Genomic DNA, 12628 nt, shown 5'->3' with positions numbered 1-12628 from the left:
AGACTGGAAACTGACCCCACCACAGAAACCTTCCAGTCATAACTCAGGAAAAATTATTGAACAAGATGTGGAGAGCAAGCCTGCTCATTCATTAATTCCTCTCACCCTTTAGCTGTCTGTCTTTTGGTTGCCTCATATAGAATGCAGGTTATCAAATGATGTGATAGAGATTGTAAGACCTACCAAACACACACCTCTCTGCCCCCCTTGTCTTGAGTAAGGCAAGATTCACACTTTGATTTGTACTGGGAAGGTTTCAAGGAGATGAAGCTTTCTAATTGAGAAAGCTTGAAAACAGAGGCTGTTCTTTCTCTTTCTTGATCATCCTATGGAAGGCTGCCCATGGAACTACACAGGATGGGAGCTAATAATTGTCTAAGAAACAAATCAAGTGCTTTCATTGCTAGAGTACAAACCACCTGACCCACCATCTCAGGCCAGTTGTTGGGACTCCCAAAGGGGCATTTTCACTGTCTACACATTTTTCTTTGTACCAGAGGAAGCAAGTTTTGCCAAAGAATGTAGAGCAAAATATATGACTGTTGATTCATTAGGCTAATATGAGGCCTCCCTGGAACACTTTTGAGATTAAAACTTACACTACTAAACCTAGCCTCCTTCAGTTAATGCATATAATTGCCCTGAACATTATATAATGAGCCTCTGAGTTTGTACTCCCCAAAGGAAATTAGAGCCGGCGTAGGTTGAAAGAAACTAAACTATGTGAATCATCACAATCATCATCATCATCATCATCATCATCATCATCATCATCATCATCATCACCATTAGCACTGTGTTGCAGCATCACTGCATTTTGGGTCCCATCATCTTCTAAATATGTGATGAGAACTATGAAAGGAAAATGCAAGCCCTGTACCAAATAGTACACACAATACAATCTTGATTATTTAAGTGCATGTTTTATGTGTGAAATCACATTATACTGAACTCCATAGAAGATCCAGTGATAGTTTCAGCAGGACTTTTCTCAAAAGTTCAACTGGCTAGAGGTTATACTTTCATTTGGTGGCTGGCAGAAATGTGGAGAAACCAGTTCTTTAATGAAATCAAAGGTTTTTAAACTAGCCAAATGAAAGAAGTGCTCATACACTGGCTAAGACAATTAACAGTCTGTCTTAAAAGTTTCTCTACATATAAACTATTCATTGAAGAAATATCAGAGCAGGAAAGAAGGCCAGTGGGCAGGACAAGCTCTTTTCAGCAACTCCTGCCAATAATAGATGATATGACCTTTCGTTACTAAACTCTTCTAAGTTTCCTTAGACAACCCAAACAATCAGATACTTTTTCCATTGTAGTGACTGATGCCTTTGGATTCACCAAAGATGACACTAACGAGGGTTAAACTTATGCCCATGTTGCTTTAATGAGGTAGGCGTTTCTTTCCCCTCTGGACTAAAACCTGAGAGGCTGTGCTGTTCACTGCAAAGAGCTCTGGTTTAGGAGGCAAATGGAACTGGCTTTGAATTCTGGGCTCTACTACCTACAATCTGACTGACGCTTAGAAAACAGTTTGACTTTTGTGGGTTTCGGTTTCCTCATCTGTAAACGAGGGCAAAGTGTCTTACACTCAACGGATGATCACTGGGTCTAAGAGCCTTAAGTAGTGTATAATCAGTATTCAGCAATATTAGCTCCTCATTAAAAATCATCTTAAATTGGAAGACACTAGAAAGTTTGACATATTCTCTAGTGTCCAATATATCATAATTGACTCAGAGTATAGTAGGATATTTATCTACTATTTCTCTGGAAGTTCTATTTTTATTAATGAAAGTAAAGATTGCAACAATTATTTTGGAGAGCTATGCAACCATGGTGACTCAATCTTGGATTCAGTTGACAATAATAATAATAATAATAGTAGTACTAAAAGTAGAAGTAGCAGTAAAAATATGACTATTACTGATTGAGTGCTTATAATATACCAAACATTATATTAAGTGCTTTATACACATTATTAATACTATTAGTAATAACAGCTAACACTGTGTGGCTCTTATATAAGAGGCAACATGCCAAATGCTGATAGACATCATCTTGTTTAATCTTTACAGTGCCCTTATGAAATAGATACTATTATAACCCATTTTAAAAATGCAGAAACTGAGGCTTCAGAAGGTTGGATAACTTGCCCAATATCCCCCAGCTAGGAAGAGGCAGAGTCAAAATTCTTATTCATTCCAAACATTTCACTCTACCATAGAAAAACTTTCACATGAAGCTCCCTCTAAGTTCTATTTTCAGTTTTCTCATCAGCTGTTGTCCAATCAGTGCTCCAGGCATATAAAGGAGCAGGGGAAATTCCTTTTTCATTCTGTTATTGTATAGTTGAATACTTGAATTTATTTAAAATTTTTATTTTATTTTTCATTTACAGTTGACATACAATATTATATTAGTTTTAAGTGCATAACACAGTGATAAGACATTTGTATAACTTATGAAATAATCACGAGAAATTCATATATAGTTATTATAATACACCGTATATAGTTATTATAATACTACTGACTATATTCCCCATGCTATACTCTGCATCCCCATGACTATTTTGTAACTACCAATTTGTACCTCTGAAGTCCCTCCCCACTTCACCCATACCCCCAAAGGCCCCCTCCAGCAACTATCAAAATGCTGTCTGGATCTATGAGTTTGTTTCTGTTTTGTTTATTTATCCTGTTATCTAGATTCCACCTATAGGTGAGATCATATGACATTTATCTTTCTGTCTGACTTATTCCATTCAGCACGATACCCTCTACGTCCACCCATACTGTTGCAAATGGCAAGATTCTATTCTTGCCTGAGTAATAGTTCATTCATGGCTGAGTAATATTCTATTGTATATGCATACCAATTCTTTATTCATTCATCCATTGATGGACACCCAGGTTGCCTCATGTCTTGGCTATTGTAAACAATGCAGCAATGAGTATATGAATGCACATGTCCCTTCAGAGTAGTAGTTTGAGTTCCTTTGGATAAATCCTCAGAAGTGGAATTATTGGATCCTTCTTTGTCTTTTGTTATAGTCTTTGTCTTAAAATCTATTTTCTCTGGTATAAGTATTGCTACCCCAGCTTTTTTGTTTCCATTTTTATGAAATATCATTCGCCATCCCTTTAATTTTAGTCACTGTGTGTCTTTCAATCTGAAGTGTGTCTCTTTTAGGCAGCACATGTAAGGGTATTGTTTTCTTATCCACCCTATGTCTTTTGATTGGAGAATTTAATCCATTCACATTGAAAGTAATTGTTGATAGATATGTTATTGTCATTTTATTATTTGTATTTTTGTTCTTTTTTTTCTTCTTCATCGTCTTAAAGAAGACACTTTAACATTTTTTGTAATGCTGGTTTGGTGGTGATGAACTCCTTTAGCTGTTTATTGTCTAGGAAACTCTTTGTCTGCCCTTCGACTCTAAATGATAGCTTTGCTGGGTAGAGTAATCTTGGTTGTAGGTCCTTGCTTTTTATCACTATGAACATTTCATGTTGATCCCTTCGGGCCTGTAAAGTTCCTGTTCAGAAATCAGCTGACAGTCTTATGGGAGCTCCCTAGTAGGTAACTAACTACTTTTCTCCTGCTGCTTTATAGATTCTCTCTGGGTCTGTAACCTTTGGCATTTTAATTATGATGCATGAGTGGGTCTTTTTGTATTTATCTTGTTTGGGACTCTCTGCACTTCCTGGCCTTATATAGCTGTTTCCTTCACCAGAAACTTAGGGAAGTTTTCCGTCATTATTTCTTCAAACAGGTTTTCAATTCCGTGCTCTTGCTCTTCTTCTGGTATCCCTATTATGAGAATGTGAGTACGTTTGATGTTGTCCCAGAGGCCCCTTAAACCATCCTCATGTTTTTGGATTTTTTTTTTCTTTTTTCTGTTCTGATTGGGTGTTTTCTGGTTCCTTATCTTCCAAATTGCTCCTTCATCTCCTTCATCTAATCTACTGTTGATTCCCTCTAATGTAGTCTTCCTTTCAGTTATCATATACTTCATTTCTGACTGTTTCTTTTTTATGGTTTCTATCTCCATTTTTATGTTTCCTATCTCTCTGTTGAAGTTCTCCTGAGATCACTGGCATCCTTGTAACCAGTGTTTTGAACTCTGCATCTGTAACTCTGCATCTGTTAGTTCAAATATTTGTCCCCATTTTTGTTTGTTTTAGTTCTTTTTCTGGAACTTTATTCTCTTATTTTATTTGGGTCATGCTTTTCCCCCATTTTGGCTGTCTCCCTGTGCTTGTTTTTATGTATTAGGTAGAGCTGCTATGTATCCCAGTCTTAGGAGAGTGGCCTTATGTAGTAGGTGTTCAGTGGGGCCCAGTAGTGCAGTCTCCCTTGTCACCTGAGCTGGGTGCTCCAGGTGTGTCCCTTGTATATGTGTCACCTCCTATTTTAGTTGTACCTCAGTTGCTGTTTGTATGTCAATGAGAGTGATTGACTCTCAGGCTGATTGGTTGTAAGGACTGGCCGTGACTACAGTGGAGGAGCTGTATTGCAGTGGCTGACTCTATGAAGCAGGATTTGCTTTAGCAGGGCTTTGGTGCCTGCCAAGTCTGCCGGTTGTGTGTGTCTTCTTATAAAGGTGGTTGGGTGGTGCTCTGGTGTGGTCTGAAGTGGAACATCAGGTGTGTTGGTTCTGGGGCCTCTTGGGATAAACTCTATTGCAGGCCAAGGTCAGGTGCTGTCTGTGCGCTGTCCAGGGCCACTTGGTATGAACTACAAAGTGATCTTCAGATGGTCTTCACTAGTGCCTGACTTGAGGCTGCTTAGCAGGAGGTACAGGGCATACTGAGGCCAGATGTTGCTTGTTTGGGGTTTGTGAACCTTTGCGAAATTTTTGGAAAGTCGGCAACATGAGCCACAATAGGCCATAGAAAAAAGCCACTGGAAGTGGCTTGCATGGGCCTGCAAGTTGGTCAGATGGTGGTCTCAGTGAATCACCAGGGCATGCAAACATGTTAGCCTGTTTGATGGAGACTCAGATATGATGGCCACCTAAATCTGCATGCTGGTGAAGGGGTGAGCTCAACAAAGGAACAATGGCTTCCGCCAGCACTTCTGTTTGGGTGAAAGCTGCTCCTCCTGCCCTTGCCCTGTAGCCAGACAATTCAGTTCCTCTCTGTATGTCTCTGGAGACTTTTGAACTGCTGTCCCCACTCTGGAGCTCAGAACCAGTGAGACCATCAGTGAGTAAGTCTTTGCATGGGCCTTTAAGAAGAATGCTTGGGACCCCAGCCATCCTCCATCTGACTCAGCCACAATCCCTGCTCGTTTTCACAGCCAGAAGTTATAAAGACGTTTTTTCCTAGCCCTGGAACCCTGGGTAGGAATCCTGGTGTGCGGTTGGGACCCTTGCTTCTCAGAGGAGACCTCCACAGCCGAGATATCCCTCTCAACTTTTAAACACCACATATGGGTGTGGGACCAGGCCATTCTGCATCTCTGCCCCTTCTACTAGTTTTGATGTGGCTTCTTCTGTATACCCTTAGTTGTAGGATTTCTGTTCAGCTAGACTTCAGGAAATTCTCAATGATGGTTATTTTGTAGTTTAGTTGTAATTTTGATGTGGTCATGGAAGGAAGCAAGTACAGTGTTGACCTACTCTGCCATCTTGACTGGAACTCGAAGTCTTTAATTTAAGTGGTTTTGTTTTTACTCTTCATAGAATCTTCTTATTGTAGTGATGCATTTTTCTAACCTGTTGAGATTCTAATTCTAGCTTGCATTATCAAATTCAGAACTATCCAGTACACCCCCTACTGCCACCTGCCAGGGTTGTGCACCCCACATTCTCAAAATTAAAGCAAGCTGATATTTGATGTCTTCATTTGAGCTAATGACAAAACATTAAATTGACATTAGCTAATGGTGGAATCTTTCTTTCAAAACACATCATTTCCCAAACTACTCTGAATAAATGTAGGTTCTCTTTTATGCCTTCCAAAATCAAATGGTAAAGGTTTTTGGATTATCTGCTAATTTGAATCACCATTGTCACCTCTCTTAGCACAGAGCAGTATCCCCTGTGATGTTTCTGTAGGACACAGTCTTTTTTGCCACTCTAGGCATTCATATTCTGATGCAGATCTGTGAATGAAGCGCTGAGTGGTGGAGAAGCTTTGGCACACTAAACAACTCACATGTGTGTTTTAACTGCTTGGGGTTATGCTGTGGTAGAAAGACACAAGAATGTACTTTGAAGAACCAATGTTTTGGGAGCTTATAACTCACTCTTACCATCATGAATTCTAAACTGCTAACCTTGGAGCATCTTTTCTCTACTTTCAATATTCTCGCTAACTATTTAGACTCTTAGAGAGCCAGACAGAAAGTTCCCACAATGGAGTTATGTTAAAAGAGTCGGGACCTCTAGAATCTGATAAATATACAAGTATGTTGAATATTACTTTCTACCATGCACCTGGTCACACACACAAATAAACATTTTACATTTCTAAAGGATTATAATTAATTTCCTTTAGAGGTGACTAGTCTCCACCAGGTTGGAGAATGGCTCATATATAAAATTGTCTAAGACATACTGAGAAAAAACTCCCCCCCCCCTTTATGCAGTTGCTACTAATGCTCAATTTCAGAGCTGTGATCAATGGAAAGCAACCCCAAATAAGCTCACATTAAAATTTGGTGTTAAGAATATGAGCTCTGGAGCAAGCATGGGTTTGGGTTGGCCTCTTGGTTTTACTACTGCTTGACAAATATGACTTTGTGCAAGTTATTTAACTGCTCTCAGCCTCAGTTTCCACACACTTAAAGTGATGCTGTCTTCTTCTGAGGATGGCCATGAGAGTTCAATGGGAGAAAGTATACAGCCTGGTAATGTTGTTTTTTAATATGTGGCGAAATGGTCTCCAGACGTTCTCCTTGAGAAAGATCTTAAGGAAGGAGGAGGTGCAGGATCATCCTTTACAGTTGAGGCTTAGGGTGGTAAGTGACTCCTCTAAATTCACAGAGCTTGAAAATGGTGGGCCTCAGTACCTGGTTGTCTTCCTATAAGACCTGTGAAAAGCCCTGGACAATGGATTGGCAGGGATTTGTAGAAGCCGTACAAGTGAATTCTGCACTCATCACCCCATTCAAAGTACATGATCAACGCCTATGCTGAAAGATCCTCATAGTGTAAAAAGCACCATCTTAGTCAGGTCACCTTGGGACTTAGGCTTTATTCTGAGAGTTTATTGGATACTCACGCTACTTTACCAGGCATATAAAGGAGCAGGGGAACAACGGGAGATTCCTCATTGCCGTAGATAATGAATCCCATTTCATTCAGTTTCTGTCTGAAGTATCTTGTGTTTTTTGCAAGTTGCCGTACTCTCTGCAACCCTGAAAGGAGACAGGCATGAAATCCATCAATTCCCACCAGAAAGATGGAAGCAAAGGTCAGATTGACTTGGCAAACGTTCTTAAGTCTTTCTGCAGACTTGCATCATTAACTGGGACAAGATGGCAGTAGGGCAGGGAAATTTCTCCTGGTGAGCAGGTGTGGACACTGATGCTTGGGAACTTCCCTGAGCCTGGAAGGCAGGAACTAGGGGGGATGGTGTTGCCATGTACTGCTAGCAAATACAGGCAGGCTAGACTGCAGGACCACAGTGGGGTGTGGTGGTGGGGAGGATGTCTGGCAAGAAGGAAGGAGATGAATTATCATTTACTAGGTACCTATTATGTATGGACTCTGCATGAACAACTTTAAAAACAACTCAGGAGAAGGGAGTGACACAAGAAGTCTCTCTCTCTCTCTCTCTCTCTCACACACACACACACACACACACACCCCATACCATGCTAGTTGTTGGTAGAGGCTTTTTAGCCAAGCTGAACTGGCTCATCAAATTGCCCCTCATCTAAGTATCTATAATTAAAGAACATATCATCCAGCCAGAATTTGAAAGGGTAGCATATCCCTGGACAAGTTAGGTCCAGCTGAGACCAAAACTGTTTTGTGAAGTATTTGGTGGTGGTAGAATAACAGAAAAGAGAAGAGGGGGTCCTCTGCTTTCCCCAAGTAGAAAAAAATGACCCAAAACAGAAGGTCAAGCCAAGGCACATGTGTCCATTTCCAGGTTATTGGTGCTTCAGCTCAAATACTTATCCTCTGTTCTCAGCATATGTTTCAGGGTGGGGATGGGGGTTACACATGTGAGATGATAAATGGATTTAAAGAGCCGAAAGAGTTCTGAAGACACCTGTCTACTCCAGTCCTGCCTCTAATAAAAGAAGTGAGTAAATCAGCCATAACTATAGAGTGTTTGCTCAATAAAGAAGGTTGAAAATGATAAGGTGTTTAAGTTGTCTAGAAATCAGTCCATGTTTGCATTTGATGCAAAGTTGCTATTCAGCGGGACGGTGCTGCTACCACTGACCTCCATTCTGATTGATCAGATGTCCATTCAAACCTATCAGAGACCTTGAGCTACCAGCTATTCAATATTGTGAACATCACTCCTATTGTCTGTAACTTTGTAAATGAAAAATGAGTAAAAATATCAGTAAACATGTCCTCTAGTTCCTTTTTGGAGAAATGGCCCCAGTTTGTGGATTAAGTCGTGGGCATCTCCTGATCAACATCCTTCCTCCAGGGGACCATGATGTTCAGGTAGAGTTCACCTCACCTTTCCTCTTTGCTACAAGGGTGGTATGTCACCAAGTCCTGGCCAATTGGAATACTCCATCCCCTTGATTCAATGATGGAACTTAGCCTGGGCCTATCAGAGTCTTTCAGATCTACTGAAGAGAAAGTATAAGAATAAGGTCATTCTCCAGCTACATCTTTGTCACCATAGGGAGAAAAACTTCTTGAGAATAATGTTGACCCCGAAGAAAGCCAAGGCACAAGACAGCAAGAGTCCTGATGGCACCAGTCCTTGTGGCTAGCCATGCCTAAGTAAGCCCATCCTTTCGACTGGTCCTATTGTGTGAATCAATACATTTATTTTTCTTACTGCATTTCTACCACCTATAACTAAATGTGTAATACAGGTGGCCACTAATTAAATGAGGTTACCTCTAAAGGATAACAATAATATCCACAACAATAATAATTGTGGCTCACAAATATGTAATGTCACTAAAATTATAAGCACTTGACGTTTAATAATTTATTTAGTCCTTATGACAACTATATTGATGTAGATGTTTAATCTTATGTTACACATGAACAGGAGCCAAGTAACTTACCCAAGTTCACATATTTGGTAGTTGGCAGAGTCAGAATTTGAACCTAGTAATTGGGTTCTAGATTCTGTGCTGTTATCCTTATGTGATGGTAATATGCCCAATAACAGCAATGGATGATGTCTGCCCAGATAATGGATGGTGGCCATCTCTTCTGAAGCTCAATAAAATTTATCTCTGCCAACTGTTAGGATCGTTGTCATACCAAAATTTTCTAGTAGAGACAGTTGAGAGGTTGAGGGCTTTAGCAAACTTTAGGCAGACTTATGTTGTAAGGGATGGGGTAGGACAGCAAGGACTAGAGTCTGAAGCTTGCCCCAGGGAAAGACTGATGATAAGCATTACTGAATCCCCTTTACTTTGGGTGGGGAACCTAAAGGGTTATGCCTCAGAAGTAAGGGCACATCAGAAGTAGATCCCCCCAAAGGGTGCTTTCTTTATTCAAACATCTGACGTTTTAAACTAGACTCTGTCACTCTCAAAATACTTCATATCATCCTTTGAATTTTTTTTTTTTTTTTTGCTCATCAGACCCAAATCTACTTGACTTCTGTGACATTTAAACATGTTAACAATATATGCCAAGGAATGGAGATTTAGTTGAGTGGAACACCAACCAAGGAGATAGATGTTGAATGCTGCAGTTGTCCCTACTGGTTTTCTGTTATTACCCTTCACCCAATCCCAGTTCTCAAGGATGATGCCTCCCCAGGTCTGCCAGCTTAGCAAGCAGGTTGTGATGGAAAAAGCATCTGGCTTATTGTACTTTCTCAGGAAAGCTGAACTCTTACTCCCACAATGCTAGTCACAGCTAATGGGTGTAGGACACCCTTGACCCAAGGGCAGTCCATTTTGGTGTTGGCCATGAAGCCATAAATTGGTCTATCACAGGAACTTTGCCAAAGAGATAATATGTATGAATTAAACTTATAAGATCTTCTTACAGGTAAAATGTGAATGTGAAAAATTAAGAGGGAAAACACAATTGGTATTAAGATTAAATATTGAGGGCCATAGAAAGAAAAGCTTATTATCAGAATCTGTAAGACAGAAGAAGCCACTGGATAGTAGAAGCTATAGTAACCCATGAAGAAGAGACGTGGCCAGGGCAAGGTTAATCAGTAGAAACAGGAAGAGAAGAAATATAAAGTGGGAAGATCTTATAGTCCAGTGGGGGAGATAGACATTAATCAAATAATCACATAAATGGATATAAAATTGCAACTCTGGTAAGTGGCATAAAGAATGCAATGTGGTATTATGACAGCCCATATTAGATTGGACTAAGTCTGAGTATGTCAATAAATGATACATGAGCTGAGGTCTGAAAGATGAACAAATGTTAATCTGGCAAAAAACCAGAGAGGAGCATTCCAAGCACAGAAAACAAAATAGGTGCAATGGTCCTGAGGTTGGTAAAACAGAGTGGTTAAGAACCTGGCAAGATGTGGTTGAATGTGGGGCATTATGAGGCTGAAACATTGGGTAGATCATTAAAAAAACAAAACAAAACAAAACAAACAAACAAAAAAAAAACAACGAAAAATACAGGGATTGAAGAACCAAACATCTAATGTTTGGGAAGAGGAGGCTGAACTTAAAAAGGTGACAAACTGCAATCGGGGGGTAGAAGATAAATCAGAAGATGAAATAGTGTTGACTAGATTTATCAATATGGTCATCATTGATAACCTTTACATTTGTGTCCCTCTTGGGACTTTGGTTTTAAAAAAACAAGTAGTTGCAAGTATAGTTTACTTTAATTCATATATGCTTTTATTTTCCCACCCACTTTCTTGTTTTTCAATAAAAAATATAAGCCTTCTTCCCCCAAATTCCAAATTTGTAACATGAATAAAAGTAACGGATTTGGAGAGGTATAGAGCCATTTGTATAAATTCTCTTTCATAGAATTCTGCTTCCTTGGTACTTTAGAAAAACCTATTTTGTAATATGCTGAAATGTCCCTTGAAAACTTGTATGTATACAGAGAGCAACCTATGTGAAGGACAGAACTAGAAATTAGGATGGAAAATATTTGTCTTTACTTTCAAAAATATTTCATCCATACATTGAAACTGTGTTTAGGGTGATGAGAACATAAAGAGTAGGGGGAGATTGTGGACAGGAAAGGAAAAGAAAAGAGGGTGGAATAAGACTTGTTTTAAAGAAGGTGATTGAAATGAAGGCACAGATATACATCCCAGCCACCAAAATGTATTCCATATGGCCTGTCCCCTTGTGTGTTCAGCATTTTTGTTGATCGTTAGTTGCATAATGAATAGATGACTTCATCAGGCTGGGTCTGATGATTCCTAAATGATCCCCGTCAAAGACTAGAAGGATTTCCTGGCCTGGAAGTGCATGAATGACTTAAATTGCTTTTCCCAATGGCATTATCTTTGCACTTGCCCATAATGATTCATCTATCATTGGGCTGCCCAGCTACTTAATTAGCCCCGTCTGTCCCCTCTGCCTTGATTAACCCAAGTAACTGAATCATCAGCTAATGTCATCACTTTACTGCTTCTAGATCCTTTGGTGAGTTGACCAAACAGATCAGAATATCAATCCCAAGGGTAGCTGACTCTTAAGAACTGAACGTTTTATTCTTGCCCTGTCTTTCCTACCTTTGAACCACTTAGCACAGCATGGATTACAAGCCATTATGACACACTTTGTGGTCACCATGTTTTCTTATATAGGTCACTATAAATGCCTTTGAGGTCTTTTGAGTTGGCCAAGATACAGCTCCTTTCAATTACTCTATTGCTCACTCTTTAAAATTAGAAACATTCTCCTACTCTTGGAGGGCCTGGGGGCAGAGAGGAATTTGTACATATAAAACGCTACTCATCTAGACAGGATGTGGGTGATTTTATTAATTATGTTGTGCTTTGAGATCCTTGTTTGAAGAAGGTTTTTTAAAAGTAGAAGGAATTTTTAGCACTTGTCCTTTTGCGCATGGACAGCCATGCCAGGCTGGCGTAGAGACTGGGCATTGCAGCCACATTCCGTCCACAACACTTGGAATCTATTGTCAGTTCTCATCCTCCTTCCACCCATTCCACAGAAGACAGGGAAGTGCAGATAAATAAATGAATGAGCTGATCTCTTACGTACGGTTCTGAAGAGTTTAAACAGGTGTTTGATTTGCTATGTTCTGCATTCCCTGAGGAGGCTATTGAGGAGAAAAGGATAGGCTTTGGAGTTAAATAGACTAGGACTCAAACTCTACCTGGGCAACGTAAGGCTGTAAAATCTCGTTTTACCTGTAAAATAGAGGTACATAAGCTTACCTCATAGGAACATTGGGAGAAATAAAGGGATGAATGAAGGGAAAGTGCTGAGTACTATGCCTGGCATGTGGCAGATTCTTGAAAGATTATGAGAACTCCCC

General features: G+C 39.8%; 1 protein-coding gene across 1 annotated transcript in view; it reads right to left on the bottom strand.

Moving 5' to 3' along the window:
• Positions 1-12628, bottom strand: part of SPTLC3 (serine palmitoyltransferase long chain base subunit 3) — a 167221-nt gene that overhangs the window by 6806 nt on the left and 147787 nt on the right. Inside the window, exon 10 of the mRNA XM_081033704.1 lies at positions 7242-7377. Within this exon, the coding sequence (XP_080889830.1) occupies positions 7242-7377 (136 nt within the window). The remainder of the gene's footprint in view (positions 1-7241; positions 7378-12628) is intronic.

This window comes from Rhinolophus hipposideros, assembly GCF_964194185.1.
Source record: "Rhinolophus hipposideros genome assembly, chromosome: 22".
NCBI classification, from domain to species: Eukaryota; Metazoa; Chordata; class Mammalia; order Chiroptera; family Rhinolophidae; genus Rhinolophus; species Rhinolophus hipposideros.
Note: the sequence above shows the minus strand (reverse complement) of the source record. Positions and strands in the feature narration are given on the sequence as shown.